This window comes from Saprolegnia diclina (genome assembly GCF_000281045.1).
Source record: "Saprolegnia diclina VS20 unplaced genomic scaffold supercont1.53, whole genome shotgun sequence".
NCBI lineage: Eukaryota > Oomycota > Saprolegniomycetes > Saprolegniales > Saprolegniaceae > Saprolegnia > Saprolegnia diclina.
In genome coordinates, this window is record NW_008246120.1 from 153,607 (window position 1) to 168,947 (window position 15,341).

General features: G+C 58.1%; 6 protein-coding genes across 6 annotated transcripts; 3 read left to right on the top strand and 3 right to left on the bottom strand.

Annotated features, from left to right (window-relative positions):
* Positions 1-1,188: 1,188 nt before the first annotated feature.
* Positions 1,189-5,085, bottom strand: SDRG_12853 (hypothetical protein; the record flags this gene model as incomplete). The annotated part of the gene is made up of 1 exon (XM_008618935.1): positions 1,189-5,085. The coding sequence occupies one exon, from the start codon at positions 5,083-5,085 to the stop codon at positions 1,189-1,191; it is 3,897 nt and encodes a 1,298-aa protein (XP_008617157.1).
* A 1,538-nt stretch (positions 5,086-6,623) lies between these two features.
* Positions 6,624-8,213, top strand: SDRG_12854 (hypothetical protein; the record flags this gene model as incomplete). The annotated part of the gene is made up of 1 exon (XM_008618936.1): positions 6,624-8,213. The coding sequence occupies one exon, from the start codon at positions 6,624-6,626 to the stop codon at positions 8,151-8,153; it is 1,530 nt and encodes a 509-aa protein (XP_008617158.1). The 3' UTR covers positions 8,154-8,213.
* A 782-nt stretch (positions 8,214-8,995) lies between these two features.
* On the top strand, positions 8,996-10,736 carry SDRG_12855 (hypothetical protein). Its single transcript, XM_008618937.1, has 5 exons — positions 8,996-9,361; positions 9,407-9,639; positions 9,696-9,852; positions 9,901-10,181; positions 10,231-10,736. Exons 1-5 carry the CDS (start codon positions 9,227-9,229, stop codon positions 10,634-10,636), a joined length of 1,212 nt encoding a protein of 403 aa, XP_008617159.1. The 5' UTR covers positions 8,996-9,226; the 3' UTR covers positions 10,637-10,736.
* Positions 10,737-10,956: 220 nt separating this feature from the next.
* On the top strand, positions 10,957-13,042 carry SDRG_12856 (hypothetical protein). Its single transcript, XM_008618938.1, has 7 exons — positions 10,957-11,166; positions 11,224-11,312; positions 11,358-11,817; positions 11,868-12,142; positions 12,193-12,246; positions 12,291-12,944; positions 12,991-13,042. Exons 1-6 carry the CDS (start codon positions 11,016-11,018, stop codon positions 12,732-12,734), a joined length of 1,473 nt encoding a protein of 490 aa, XP_008617160.1. The 5' UTR covers positions 10,957-11,015; the 3' UTR covers positions 12,735-12,944; positions 12,991-13,042.
* Positions 12,890-13,969, bottom strand: SDRG_12857 (hypothetical protein). The gene is made up of 2 exons (XM_008618939.1): positions 13,500-13,969; positions 12,890-13,453 (listed from the first exon to the last, which is right to left on the bottom strand). The coding sequence occupies exons 1-2, from the start codon at positions 13,932-13,934 to the stop codon at positions 12,995-12,997; spliced, it is 894 nt and encodes a 297-aa protein (XP_008617161.1). The 5' UTR covers positions 13,935-13,969; the 3' UTR covers positions 12,890-12,994.
* Positions 13,970-14,222: 253 nt separating this feature from the next.
* Positions 14,223-14,826, bottom strand: SDRG_12858 (hypothetical protein). Its single transcript, XM_008618940.1, has one exon. It carries the CDS (start codon positions 14,770-14,772, stop codon positions 14,338-14,340), a length of 435 nt encoding a protein of 144 aa, XP_008617162.1. The 5' UTR covers positions 14,773-14,826; the 3' UTR covers positions 14,223-14,337.
* Positions 14,827-15,341: the final 515 nt, after the last annotated feature.

Consider the following 15,341-nt stretch of genomic DNA (forward strand, 5'->3'; position numbering starts at 1 on the left):
GTTTCCTATTTGCCTCATAGTACACACGCCGGTGTTTGGGTGTACGGCCTCCCTTTGTCTGGCGTTGTCTTTGAAGCGGAAACGGTCACACATGCAACGGTGCTGTGTGCATCGTAGGATACAAGACAGTCTGTACATCTGTAGGTTCAGAATTCGCCAATAAAATTGACCACAGTCGTGTCGCAAACCCAACACGGTCCACGTAGGCTGGGTGACCTATCGATTTGTTTCAAACAAATGTATACAACTCGGTGAGATTTCCTACTGCAGCGGGCTTGCTCTCGCGCAAGCCGCCAAGTTGCCGCTGGGACAGGGCGGGATTTTGCTCACGTGTTCATATTTGCATTTCCTCACTTGTCGGTTGCTCGATCTACTCGATATGCAGATACCAAGCCCACTGGAGTCCGCTGGCTGTGATCTTCCCCGTCCGACGTATCCTTTGTCGTGCGCAGGCGCTGCGTAGCACGACTGACTGGTGGCCTTGGCATCCAGACGGTCGGCTTTTCCGATGCGCTCTCCATTGGACCTTCCCAGGATCTCACGCTCGATGGCGAAGTGTAAGGCCGGACTTGGCAATCTCCCAGTGCGTTGAAGTTCCTCCAGGATGCGTGCGTGGTGCTCGAGCTTGACCACAAGAACCGGTCTTATTCGGTCTTGGAGCATTGAATCAAGGGGTACATTAATAGCGTCCAGATCCACACAGCCGTCAGCGTCAAGATCTTCGGCGACCAAGGTGGCGAGGTTGGTCGCTTTGGCGCCGTCGTGCTCAAGTATGTTCTTGGGGAGGGCGGCGCTGCGACGCTACAGTTTGCTGCGAGCTTTGGCACGGCGCCGCTCGCGCCTAAATCTTTGCACGCGATGAGCGACGAGGTGCGCAATACAGCATTTGTAGACGGGATTGCTCACGGTCCTGTGAGGTTGCCACGTCAGTAACGGCCATGCGAGCTGCCACGTCAATAACGGCGCTAGCGAGGCCCCACTGAGTCCACACTTATGTTGTCGAACATTGTGTCTATGCTAGTGCTCATCAACGTACAATAATTTCACACACAAGTATAAATCTATGAAGATTTATATTCTCCACGTATTTATATTCTCCACGTATGCGAAGTCTTTGTAGCAACGAAGATAACGCGAGACAGGTCCATATAAGTAGTATACATCTATGGTTGTTGTTCCAATATTGCTCTACGGCGACGCAAGCACCTTGTCGAGGTACCCGCCTTCGTGGCAGAGCTCGTAAAAGATGCCAGTGCCGTCGTCAATCAACTGCTGCGGCTTGTCGCACTGCACGAGCCGGCCTTGGTCAAACACGAGAATGCGGTCGCAGTCCAAAACCGTGTCGAGGCGGTGGGCGATCGTGAGGACGGTCGAGGCCGCAAACTCGGTCCGGATCACGCGCTGGAGGTTCTGGTCCGTCTCGTGGTCAATCGCCGCCGTCGCTTCGTCCATGACCACGATGCGCGCCTGCCGAAGGAGGGCCCGCGCCATGCACAGCATCTGCCGCTCGCCGACGCTAAAGTTCTCGCCGTTCTCTTCGACGTGGCTCTCGAGCTGGCCGTCGACAGACGCGATGCGCGACTGGAGCCGGACTTTACCCAGCGCGTCCCAGAGCTGGTCGTCGCCATAGTCGCTGAACGGATCCAAGTAGTTGCGCAGCGTGCCCTTGAAGAGCACGGGGTTTTGCGGAATGATCGCGATCGCACTGCGCAGTGTCTTGACGCCCACCGACTTGATGTCGACGCCGTCGATCGAAATCGAGCCGGACGCGAGCTCGTTGATGCGGAAGAGCGCCATGGTCAAGCTCGACTTGCCGGCGCCCGTGCGCCCGACGATGCCAATCTTCTCGCCCGACGCAATGTCGACGTTGACGTCCTTGAGCACGAGCGCATCGTGCTCCTTGTAGCGGAAGCTCATGTTGCTAAACGTCACGTGGCCCGTCGTCGGCCAGTCGTGGGCCGTCGCACCAGGAATGACACGGGGCGCCTCTGGTTCAATCGCCGCGTACTCGGCCACGCGTTCAGGGCCAACCATCGCCGTCTCGAGCGACGACCAAATACGGACAATGCTCTCGAGCTGCGGAAGAACCGTGAGCGCGTAGTTCATCACAAGCCCAATGAGACCCGCGTTGAGGTACGACCGCATCGCAACGAGCGCGCCCGAGATGACGAGGATCATGACGGCCGAGATGAGCTGGATGCGCAGCGAGAACCACTGCGTCACGACCTGGCTCGCCCACGTCGCTTGGTTGCTGCCGTCGACATTGTGGTGATGGAGGCGCTGGAAGCGACGCACTTGCTTCGGGCCAAACGCGCGAATCACAAGCGCGCCTTCGATCGCCTCCGAGATCAAGTTGAGCATCGGCGACCGCGCAGTCTTGTTCAAGCGCTCCATCTCGCGGGCTGGCTGGATATAAAACTGACCGACATTGAGGTAGAGAAGAAGCAGCGGCAGCAAAATGAGGCCGAGCGACTTGACGACAAAGATCGTCGTGCACAGCGAGAAGCCGACAATGAAGATGTTGGCCGACATGGCGCTCAGGCTCGACGGAATCTGCTGGTCGACAGTCGACATGTCGCCCGAGTACCGGTTGAGGATGCGGCCAAGTGGGTTGACATCAAAGAACCGCATCGGTGCACGCAGCAAGGCCGACGTCATGTTGGCAAAGAGCGATCGGGACGCGCGGAGACCCGCAATGTAGATCGAGAGTGTCCGAAACACCGTGAGGATCACGCCGGCAAACGCAAGCCCCGCGTATATCGAGAGGTACCACGGCGCCTGCAATGCGAACGTCTCGCGCGACTCGGTGGCTGTCGACGCACTCCACTTGCTGAGCCAGAGGTCGCTGCCGACCGAGAGGCCTTGCCAGAGCGAGAGCACAACTACGAGGTAGATCACCATCGGAAGACCACCAATCTGCTTCATGTAGTTGAAGAAGACAGCCGACGAGACACGGCCATGGCTGCGCTCCTCGTCCAGGACGAGGCGGCCGTCCGGGGCGCCTTCCGCGTACACCTTTTCGGTGGCGTCAACCGGCGTGTACGAGAGCCCGTCAAACTCGGCCGAGTACGGCGTCGTTGCGGATGGCGTCAAGAGCAAGTCAAAGCGGCGCGGCGTCGGCGCGTCATCATCGACCACGTCATCCGCGACAAAGCCCACGCGCGCCTTCAGTGGCGAGACGAGGATCGGGGCGTCTTGCTTGTCGACTTCAGTGATGAGCAACTTGCCTTGCTTGAGCTCGATCGACCGGTCAACGTACGAGGACGCAATGATCTCGGGCGAGTGCGTCACGAGCACGATCGTCTTGTGCCGGAGGAGCCCGAGAAAGCACTTGGTGAAAATCTCGTTCGACACGATCGCGTCGACGGCCGACAAGGGCGAGTCCAAAAGGAAGATGTCGGCGTCGCTGTAGCAAGCTCTCGCGAGCGAGATGCGCGCTTTCTGGCCGCCGCTGAGGTTGACGCCTTTCTGGCCAATCTCGGTGCGGTCGCCGGCGGGGAAGAGCGTCAGGTCCTTGCTCAGTGCGCACGCGTCCAGGACGGCGTTGTACTTTTTCCGGTCGTACGGCTTGCCAAAGAGGATGTTGTCGCGGATCGTGAGGTTCTGGATCCACGCCTGCTGCGAAAAGTAGGCCACTTGGCCGCCGACAAACACCGACCCGTGGCGCTTGTGCATCTCGCCGAGCAGCGCCGAGACGAGCGACGACTTGCCTTCGCCGACCGCGCCATGAACGAGCACAAACTCGCCACGCTTGATTTGGAGGTTGATGTTGTTGAAGAGCGGCTTGCCGCTGGCGTCCCATGCAAACGTGCCGTCGGCAATCTCAATGTCAATCTTCTTTTCAGCGTACGCGTTGAGTTCCGAGGTTGCGATCGTCTCGGGCGTCTTGACGACGTCCGTGTCCTTCTCGTCCATGTCGAGGAACTCCATGATGCGCTTGAGCGACACAAAGGCCTGCATCATGGTCGCAATGATCTGCGGCAAGCTGATCATCGGGTACTTGAGCAGCGTAAAGAGCGAGAGCGCGGTGAACATCTTGGACGACGAGAGCGACTCCTTCATGACAAGCGTGTAGACGGCGAAGGAGGCGGTCGTGACGAGCGCCGGAGCCGTGTACAGAAGGAACGTCACCGACGACTGGAGACGCCAGACCTTCCAGAGCGTCGTGAGCTCGGCTTCGCGGCACGTTGTGATCTTGTCGCCAAATTTCTCTTCCCACGCGTTGAGCTTGAGAATTTGCATGGACCCAAACACTTCGTTGATGACGTTCATGCGCGCGTCCTTGCGCACCATGACCTCCTTGAACGCTGCTCGCTGGGCGCGCGCAATCACGTTGTTGATGACCATCGTGAGGAGGAGGACGCCGGCGCCGGCAAAGGTTGCCCACCCAATGACGTCGTAGAGCATGTAGAGCACGATGAGAATCTGGATCGGAATGAGCCAGAGCTGGTTGAGGAAGATCGAGAAATTGATGATCCACACAATGTCGGTCGAAAACATGTTGGTGATCTCGCCGGCCGTCTTGTCCCGGCGACAGGCTGCGTCGAGGACGAGGGCCTTCTGGAAGAGGAGATGCTGCAGCGCCGACGTGATCTTGACGGTAATCACTTGGTTGTCAAAGGTGGCGTGCGCAGCGACGATCGCCTGCAGCACCTTGACGGCAAAGAGCGAGACGACGTACTGAAGCACAATGGTCACGTCAAAGCCGGCGTCTTCGGCCTCGATGGCCTCGAGCACATGCCGCAGCACGATGGGCCCATACAGCGTGCAGAGCACCGAGCCCACTTGGAGAAGACCGATGAAGAAGAAGCGCCAGCCGTACGTGGCGAGGATCGTCTTGATGACCGACCGCGTCGCGCGGAACTTGGGCTCAAAGACGGCCGAGACGATGCCGCACTTGTTCTCGCTCTGGAGCGGCCAGAGGTCCGACGGGTCGAGCTGCCGCTCGTTGCCAAGCGTCAGGAGCGGCGTCGCCCACGCATAGAACATCCGCGAGAACCAGCCGGCGGTGTCGACCGGGTGCGTCGACGCCGGCGCCGGCGCGGCCGACGCCACGCTCTGGTACTTGGCGCCTGCCCGAGACATGCTTGTTTCCGAAATGAAAGCGCTCAACGGGTTCGATAGTTCCGACGTTGGCGCGATACACTTGGTATTTGTATGGTCGTCGATTTCTTTTATCCGGCATACATCCGGATAAAGCCACCGATGTCGAAGTGATAGCGAGCGGCCGCTGGGACACGCCACGTGGTCAATGTGTTTAACGCATAGGGTAAACCTGTTCGCTGCAAGCGTGCAACGCTATGTAGCACCGTGCTGATGCGGTACTTTTGCCGGAGCTACGACAAGCGGGACGTCGAGTGCAGTCGTGTATGTGTACGTTATAGTCTCCAACTAGAGCGACAGTTTGTCGAGGTCTCTAGAACATAAAACGTGGGAACGATTGGTGGTTCAATTTACGGGTTAAACGGGAGCGAGAAGAATGCGACTGGAACTTGGCCATGGATGACGTGGTCATTGATGAAGGAAGGGATGTGGAGGCGCATACACTCCTTTCAATCTCGGACCACACATTGCGCGGTGCATTCTTCAGCCTTGCGTCGTAAAACGTAAGGTTTAACGTGCCAGCTGGCGGCTGCAACAGTCCAAGGTTGCGGTCCGAGGTTGCGATTCGAAGGGCAATTATCAGATTTCGTGTTCAGGTTCGTGTTTACCGTACCACGGAGTCCAACTCGACGATGGGACGCCAACCAAAGATCGTCGAAAAAACAAGGGGACTCGGTCTGGAGGCCTCCAAGAGATTCATCATTTTCCATTGCCTCGGTGGGCAGTCGTTACCTTCTACCGTACGATTCAACAAGGTGTATAAGTCGGCTGCATCGTCATGCAGCAACATGGCTCATCGATGCTTCAAGCACAGTACTTCCGTTTAGAACGTGACGTTCTTGCTCAAACGACCGCGTTGGGTATCCTGGCGCCGACAAGATTCTGCGAGCGACAAGCACAGCATCCATGTATCCATCGGTCCGTACGTCAGCTCAAATCTGGGCCTTGTTGGGTACCAGACAAGTCTATTAATAATAGTCGGTGGGAGATAATTGTGGGAGATGAAGTGTACGAGTATCGTGCAATCTCGCCTCAGCCTCTTCAAGAAGCTATCGAGCCTTCCGAAGTTCATACGTGTCGTTATGCGAACATATGTGAGTTTACATTATACAAGACGATAGTGCGACCAGGTCTGCACTGGCAAAGGCTCCAGTGGTGGTACCGGTACGCCAAGGCATGGCCTGTCGACAGTCTCGTCTCGCGAATAGCGACATGCACTCCTGGCTCGCGGATTACCCAACCATCATTCTGCATTGTTTTCAACACACGTAAAAAACAAGATCAAAAACATCCCATCCAGCGATTGGATTCGCTGAAGCCTTTTCTTTTTGGCCAATCAGCAATGACACGAGTGGGCCACCGCGCCGCACCATGTTTGGAACGCCAACTTCATGATTGAAAATGAAATCGCTCATACTTGGCAGGTGCATAGCATGTGCTTTGTAGAGCAATACAGGCCAGCCTGCGTCGTCGTTGGACAACTCTAGCGCGAGAAATCGCTCGGACAATTAAATCGGCACATGCCACTTTTGGTCGTCGAGACGCTTCCCGATGCCGAATCCAAGATCGCAACAACCATCATTCCAGCGATGGCAAGCGCGGTCCCACACGTCCTCGAGACCATTGCGCGCTTCCTGCCATCGCACGATGCGCTTGCAGCATTCTTACATGCACTGCCTCGCGACCTCTTGACGCCGTCGATGCAAGCACTCTCTGCGCTGGTCGAGCTCGCACTGGTGCCGACGCTCGCACTGGACTTCGAGGTTCCGTTGGCCTTTGAGCTCCACGGTCGTCTGTCGCGCGACGTCTGCGCGCTCATCCAGGCAACGCTACCACTAGCACCGCGTGTGCATGTGCGCTACGCGATCTACGAACGATGCGATGTCGAGCTGCTCGAGAAGTACCTTTGCGACGCGCTCGTCGAGGTCACGATCAAGTGCAGCTGGCATCCGATGGTCCTCGACGACGCCTTCTTCATGCGCGACACGCTCCTCGCCTGCCCGCGCCTCGAGCGCCTGCGCATTGTGCGCGGCCACTCGTCAGCGTTGCTGGACCCGCTCTGGCTGAATGCGCTGCTCTCGGTCCTTCCGCGCGTGCGTCATTTTCATTTTCGGGGTTACCGCCTCACGAGCGTGTCCCATACAGAGTTTGCCTCCGCGCTCCTGGCCTGGCTCGAGGCACCGCAGAGTCTATCACTGGCACTGCGCGACGTGGCGCTCGGTTTGGACCGCCAGGCCTCGCCGCTCGCGACCGCGCTTGTGGCGGCCATCGGCACGTCGACCTCGCTGCAGTCGCTGCGTCTCCGCGACGTTGATCTCTTCAAATACGGCGTATCGCACCTGCCGCCACAGCTGGTGCATCTTGAGTGGGACAAGTACGCGGCGCCGTCGTCGTTTCCACCCACGCTGCCCCGGACGATGGCCCGCGCGCTCCTGGAAGCCGCCCAGCTACGCTCGCTCGGCTGCGCACAGCTCACAAGCGCCATCGACCGCGACATGCTCCGACCGGCGCTATCGCGGCTCACGCACGCGTCGATCTTTGCGCCGCAGCAAAACATCCCGCGGCTCCTGCGCGGGCTTCCGCACCTGCGCCACCTCGAGCGACTGGACCTCAAGCGCAACGAGCTCACAACCACGCAGCTCGAGGCGTTCGTACGTCTCTTGCGCGACTTGCCGCACTTGCGCCACTTGAACTTGGCGGAGAATTCGCTGGAAATGACCGACTTGCAACACATCTTTGCGGCGCATCTGCCCTTGGCGACGCTCAACGTGGCGTACCATCCGTGTGCTTGGAACCAGTTTGTACATCTCGTACCGACGCTGGTCGACGCGATGCGAACAATGACGCGAGTCAATGTCTTTAGTCAGTGGTGGCGCCACGAGCACCACGTCGCGATCCTCAACGCGCTCGCAACGGCGTATGGCGACGGCGCCTTTTACGTGTCGTCCCATCGTGGCAGTGCGTCGATAGACGCGAAGACGCAGAGTGTGATCGCGTCGCTCGGCCTTGGACGACAGTGGCAGAAGCCGCAGTGTGCTCTCCTCTTTTAAAGACATTTTGACCACGGGTGCAGATACTAATGTCTTATTCCACGAGGAGGACTTCACAATAGGACGGATCTCTTCGTACTCAATCATCGGGGATCAACGAGGACATGCCAACGACAAATGTACACTTGGAAACGACATCAGCGCCTCGGACCAACCCACCGTCATAGAAACGGTATATTGCACACATTTACATAGTCGGAAGGCTCACGATCGATGGTCGCCGTCGACTACGACGACAGCGGCTTGGTATCGTGTTGCTAATGTGCATCCTGCGCTCTCGTCGCGCCACGTATTTCATCGTCACTGCAGCGCTTCCTCGTCCTCATGGGACAGTCGCGGCGCGTTGTCGCCGGCCGTGCGCTGCGTACCACCCACGTCGTCGGCGGGCCAAGTCATCGTGGACCACAGAAAGGCCATGCATATCATTTCCCGCTGGGACAGGATCTTTCTGACACGGTGCGCGGAGAGCCACCAGTTTGTGGTCGTCGCGCATAGAGACGTACGTGGCGCCCGCTCTGCGACGCTCCGCTGAAACGAGTGGCCGTCCGCGACGCCACGTAGAGGCCGACTGGTGCTGAACCTTCGCAGCACCTTCTTCGGTCCATTGATTCAATTCGCAACTTCAACTTGGGCGCGAATAAAAGGCCGTTCATTTTAATGGCCTTCTCCGGTCTTTTCTCTCTCCATTTGTATGCCATAAAATAGAAACGACCAGGACGAATTTGCAAAATTTAAAAAACGTCGCGCGTTGCCTGGCTATCTCTGGAGCGGGGTAGGTGTTTTGTAGCCAATCAGCGCGCGGCTTTGGCGCCGCCGAGAACAAAATCCGCAAAATGACACGGCAACATGGCGCGATGGCGGGTCGTAGCCAATCACCCGCCGATGTTCGCGATACAAGCCGGCGCGGTGTCTCCATATTTCTCAAAGCGCCGAGCAGTGGCTGCGGTGGGTCGTCTTTACCGTCGGCCACGAAGAAGTGGGGCTCGTAGTCGCCAACAAGTCGACTAGTACTGACTCTCGCGTGACCAACGCGTCAAAAAAGTGACGTTCCGCTACGCACTCTATCTTTGGGCATGAACCTCGCCCGCCACTACGCCTCGCCGCTCGAGGGCATGCGGACAGCGTCGCCGCCACCCGGCGCGACCCACCGCGACTTGCCCCGCTTCGACCAGCTCTACGCCAAGCAGCATCCGCGCGAGACGTCTGCCGTACACTAGCCGCGTCATGGACATATCTAATCGAGGTGCTTGTAGGAAGCCCAGGATCTCTTGCGGTCCCAAGAGCTCTTTCTGAGCGTCGTCTTGGACTGGCAACGACACGATACGCCGCAGCATGCGCAGGTGCAGCGCGTCCAGCACTACGCCGAGCCCATGTACAGCTCGTCGTTTGAGAGCTCTGAGGGCTCGGACCACGAAGGCGGTCAAGCGCTCTTGAGCTTTACAAAAGGGTCGCCCAAGCCGATCGTCGACGATCCCAGCCCCACCAAGTAGGCATTTCGGGACATATTTGGACGAGTCTCTCATATGGCGCGGCCGATACTAGCTTGCCACGGGTGCATCACATGCCACCCAACCACCCTGCGGGCCCGCCCGCCCTGAGCCTCAACAACCTCCTTCCGGTGCCGTCCAAGAAGATTGGCGTCTACACGCCGCGCTCGCGCCGCGTCCTCATTGAGAAGTACATGGAGAAGCGCACCAAGGTAGAGTGCTTTGTGACGTTTTCAGATTAAACAGATTTCGATGCGTAGCGCCTGTCCCGGAAGAAGGTCCGGTACCGCGTACGCAAGACGCTGGCCAACGCCCGGCCGCGCGTGAAAGGCCGGTTCGTCAAGACCGAGCAGCCGCTAACGGCCGCGGCCGTCGAGGAGATGGAGAAGCGCCAGCAACAGCCGTCAACTGCCTCCGAGGCCTTTGACTATGTGCACGCGTTTTTCGAGCTCGAGAAGCGGTCCCGGAGCGACGTGGCCGATACGTTGAACAACGTCATGACACTCAAGCGGCGGCGCAACCACGACATCAACTGGGAAGAGTACGTGACCTGCTCGTTTCGCTTGCCGAGCTCACGCTAGCGCCACTAGCTTGTCGGCCAACTTGGAACAGTCGATGCTGGCGCTCCTGCCGCGCCAGCACTGCGAGTCACCGCTTCCCGACGTCCAAGCCGAGCTCATCAATCTGCTCGCCGACGCCGAAGACGAATGCACCCAAGACGCATACCTCCGCGCGCTCCACGGCTGCGCCTTGTACGTGGCTCTGTGCCTCAGCCTCTACGCGAGCCTTCGACACCCGAGCTTGTGGGACATGGACGACGAGCCGTCGCCCGTGTTGCACCACTACCTCGCCGACATCAAGCAGCTCTGGCTTCGGCGAAAGACCAAGAAGCAACAAACGTTTGATGCGTTCGACGGCACGGTGCACGGCCTCGCGGCCGTCATCTGCCTCGGGTACGACGACGCCAAGCGCTACCTCAAGCCCCTCACGCTCTAAGGCGGACGTGCCACTTTGTATTTATGAAATTTCGACTATGTATGAATTGAATTTGTAAACTAATAGCCTAATATATACAATATACTTGCAACAGACAATATTGTACACATCCGCACTGATCCAGACAAACGTTCGACCCGCCATGGCACTACTAACTCGCAACTGCTGTGCTTTGGTAGTCGCCTCTCTCGCATCTTTAACCCTTGCGGACGTGCACTCGCAGCCAGTACAATTTGTCCTACCATGGAGCGTCAACCTTGCCACGCAACAAGATCGCAGCGGCAGAGGCAACAGGCGGGTACATATCCGGATACGATTGACGTAACCGGACGTTACTTTAGCATTGGCGGTCGACTTGCCGTTGATAGCGATCCCGTCCATGACGCTGCTCGTGAAGAAGGTGCTCGAGCGCGTCCCGGGCGAGCGCCTGGGCATGACGCTCATCTCGCTCAACCCGAATGGTCCGGGCTCTGTCTTTGTCTCGTTTGTGCATCCGAGTACGGCGGCGGCCCGCGCCAACGTGTGCCCCGGTGCGGCGACGACGACCAGCGCAACGATCGATGATGGCCTCATCTAATGCGGCGTAGGCTGGGAGATCCTCGAGCTGAACGCGAAAGGCGTCGAGGCGCTCACGGTCGAGAAGATTGGCCAGTACGTGGCGGCAGAGAAGGGCCCGGTACGCTGCGACGAGCGACGTCGCGTGCTCATCCTGCCTGTCTAGATCACAGTCATCTTCAACAAGGCGCACTCTCAGGGCTATGAGGACTGGAAGAAGAAGAGCTTACAGAGCATCCAAAGCGTCTCTCGGAAGCGTGCGATGAGCGACGCGCTGGACGAGCCGCCCGAGGTTGCAGTCGCTTCAAGCAAGAAGCCGACGAAAGCTTCGCTCACAAAGACCACACAAGGACCCGTGACGCGGTCGTCGCCAGCAAAGACGACGAAGAAGGCGATGCGGTCGCCGGAGCCCAAACCGACATCCAAGAAGCACACACCCAAGCCGCCTGCCGAGCCCGCGGCCGCACCTCACGCCACGCCAGAGCCGAAATCCAAGGTCAAGGCCAAAGCCAAAGCAGTGGCAGCGACAACACCGCCACCAGAGACCACACCGTCCAAGCGACCGGCGACGAAAGTCCCTCGGGGCCAGCGACAGATGAGCGAGTTTGTCGTCCCGATGAACGCCCGTACAACAAGACAAGCTTGCTATGAAATTGACTCTTATCTATGGCACTAGCGCCGTCGCCGGAACCCGAAGAGGTGACCGGAACGAGCCGCGCGTCCCGCGCCGAGAACGCCAAGATGAACTTGGTCCTCCAGCGGCTCATGGGCATGGGCTTCAAGCGCGACGATGCGATTTTGAGCTACGAAAAGACGGGCAGCGGCACGGCCGACCAGTGCATGCTCTGGCTTGTCACGTATCTCGAAGAACGCAAGTTTCTCGCAGACCTCAACAAGGCGCAGATCGCCTCCGAGCTGCAGAAGCGCACGGACGACTCCCAGCTCAAAGAAGTACGACCCGGTGATAAATTTTGTCTCACGCCGTCTTCCCATGCTTGTAGAAGGCGCAGGAGGAGCTCCGCGCGACGACGACCTTGCGCAGTCTCTTTCCCGAGGTTCGGTCATTGAGCTTTGCAATCCACTCATACCCCATGTCTAGTCGGTCGTCTTTGCGACTACGAGTCCGTTGGAGGCCTTCCAGCGCTTCATTGACGACGACTTGACCCGGGTCTGTGCTGAGAACCAGCTGCGTACGCTCGTCGCCGAGCTCTTGACGCTCGAAGGCAAGGCCAAAAAGTGGTTTGGCCGCCCCGCCGAGTGCTATGTCGCACAGCTTTTCGAGACGCTGACCCCGATTCTGACGGCCCACGCGCCACGAACGTGCTGCTGCCACGCGACTGCGGCGTTGGCCTCGTGCGCGCTCGTGGACAGCGTCGCGACTGAAATCGCGGCCTTGAAGCGCCACTTGTACGCGATGCCCTCAAATACGGGCGGCATCCCCGAGGCCTTTCTCAAGGCCGACGAGAGCTTGCGGTATACGCTTGACGACGACGGCTTCGAAGTGCTCGACGTCGCCAAGAGCAGTGACGACGACGACGCATAAGACCGAGTCGACCAGTTGTCGTGATGAGATTTGCCTTCTTTGGTGGGAGTTGCATAATGCCACGGTGGTGGGCTCTGGCGACCAATGTCCCATCCCAAGCATCCTTCTATGGACCGTATGGGCCAAGGGACCAATAACAGAGTCGTAAATGCCCGTGGGTGCTGGCGACGGCCTGGACGAGTACCGAACGCGTGGGCTAAAAGTATCAAGGTATCGATTCGTTTTCGCAACGGTGGTGCTCAGTGGAAGCGACTAGGATCTTAGCCGAGGTAGATGCCTTCGCCTGCAAACCAGAGACCGTTGTCGTTCTTGGTTGGCACAGCGTTGACTTCTTGCTGGCCGACGATCGGGCAGCGCGGACAGTTTTGGTTGTTGAAGCTCGCCGCGTGGTCGCTGTGGAGGTACCGCTGCGTCTCGACGTGGCGCAAACGCACGAGGTCGTCGCGCGCCCAGCTCGGCGCCGCGCCGTTCGCACACGCTTCGTCGCCGGCCTTGCATTGCATGCCGCTTTCGCATTCGAGGATCCACGAGTCGCTGCGGTCGCCGTCGCCTGCGACGCCAAAGCCGCTCACCTCGCCAAACCGACCGCTGGAAAGCGGTGACGCAAAGTTGTGCGAGTGCAGGTTCCGGCGCGTGTTGATGTGTTCGAGGCGGATCGTGGAGCCGCAGGCAATCTTGGCCCCCAAGGTGCACGCGGCTTCGCCGTCGCCTTCCTTGACCTAGCATGCTTATCAGTATGCATGCGATTGCAGGCAAAGCACGCACCAGCCAGTAGCTGTTGTAGTCGTCGCGCGAGCCATGGGCGGTCACGGACTGCTGGCCACTGCCCGTGCCATAGTTGACCTCGTGCGAGTGCAGGCGGAAGCGGCTTGCTTCGTGCACGAGCTTGATGGTGCTGCCGCAAGTGACATACTCCATGCCAGCGGGATAGTGCAATTCGGCGGACGCATCCTCTTTGCACGCGTCGTGGCACGTGAACAGGTGATGTTCGCAGTCGACTTCGCGGACGCGCCGCCGGTTCTCGCACTCGCAGTAGCCCGAGCTGCCCGACTGGATCGTCGAGCTGCAAGACGCATCGTACCACGAATCGCGCGGGCCTGCGGGGTCGCAGCCGGAGGTTGCTCGCCACTTGACACAGCGCGGCTCGTCCGCGACGACCACTGTCGACACGAGCGCCAACGCAATTGCGGCTGCCAGCATCCTCGTGAAAATGGCCAAGCGTGTGCCAAGTGTTCACACCCCAAGGCTGTATTTAAATACAGTATTTATATTTTCTCGGAGCATTAGAATACCCACGTCAAGATGCAATTGCCACGTCAGTATTTTATTGTCGTGTGCACAACAATAAAATTAACATTATCCGGATTGTATCCGGAAAACGTGTTGCGATCTTTGGCCAGGATACGCGTCCACAGGTGGCATGCGCTCGGCGTCTGCTGTCCTAGCCAACTGCATGCATGACTTATAGCCCAGCCTTGCACTAAGAAATGCTTGCTCGAGTCGGTAGAGCTTGAAGCGTGCACGTGTCGACAGATGAAACTCGCCAAGAGCAGGTCCATGACCAGTTTTTAGACGAGTTGATGGTCAGCACAAGGTGTATTCCTTAGCGTCTCGCTTCGATATGCTGCAGCCACGGCTCCTTGCCCTGCATGACCCACGCATTGATGCGTCGCTCTGGCAGCAACGTCGCCACGCCAGCGGCCACGAGCCCAAACATCGACCCCAGCATACACTTCTTGTGCAGCTTGACGTTGCGCTGCCGGATCGCCTGAATGCCTTTTCCCAGCGACGCCAGCGTCAAGACACTGAGCGCGTGGACCGGGCTAAAGCTGCCGCTGGGCAAGAGCTCCGTGACGCCAAAGCTCGTGAGGCACGTGGCGACCATGGAGGCAGTCCAGACGCGGCCGAGGAGGACGTGTCGCTTGGTGCCTTTCTTGGTGGCGAGGACAATGGCGCCGAGAACGCTGGCAGGCACGACAGCAGCCAGGTGCAGCGCGAGGGGCATGTGGACAGGCGCCTTGTCAGTGGCCGATGTCATGAGGTCCCTTCACCTTTCAAACTGACCCAAGAATGGAGGGAGGATCCACGGGCGGATCTACAGTGCACGCCATCTGTAGACTACCAAATCGCCTTTTTTGTAACAATTTCGGCTCGGGCCTTATCCGGATCCGTCGCATAGTAAAACTAGCATAAGCCGGATAGTAATTTTAATAAAATAGATAAAATGGTGTAATAAAAATAATAAAATAGTAAAAGCGATGAAAAACAATCGAGCGATGGTCCTGTTTCGTAGCAATTTGGCTGTAGAGCCCCAACTTTGAACGCCGATAACTTGCTCAGTTTTTCGATTTATTGCAATCCGTTCTTATACATCGCTTCCTATTGGACAGAACAGTCGATTTATAACGTCCTTTTCGTAGAAAAAGGTGTATTCATAGCTGGGATACAAAAGTTTTGGACCCCATTTAGCTGGTAGGGTACAGGTGGCGTGCACTGTACTAAGACTAAATTACATGTTGATGATGGCTACAGTCATCCGACGTATCCGGATGATTTCGCGAAATGCGGGATCAGCCACTTCAACTTTGGCGTTTGTCCACCAATGCA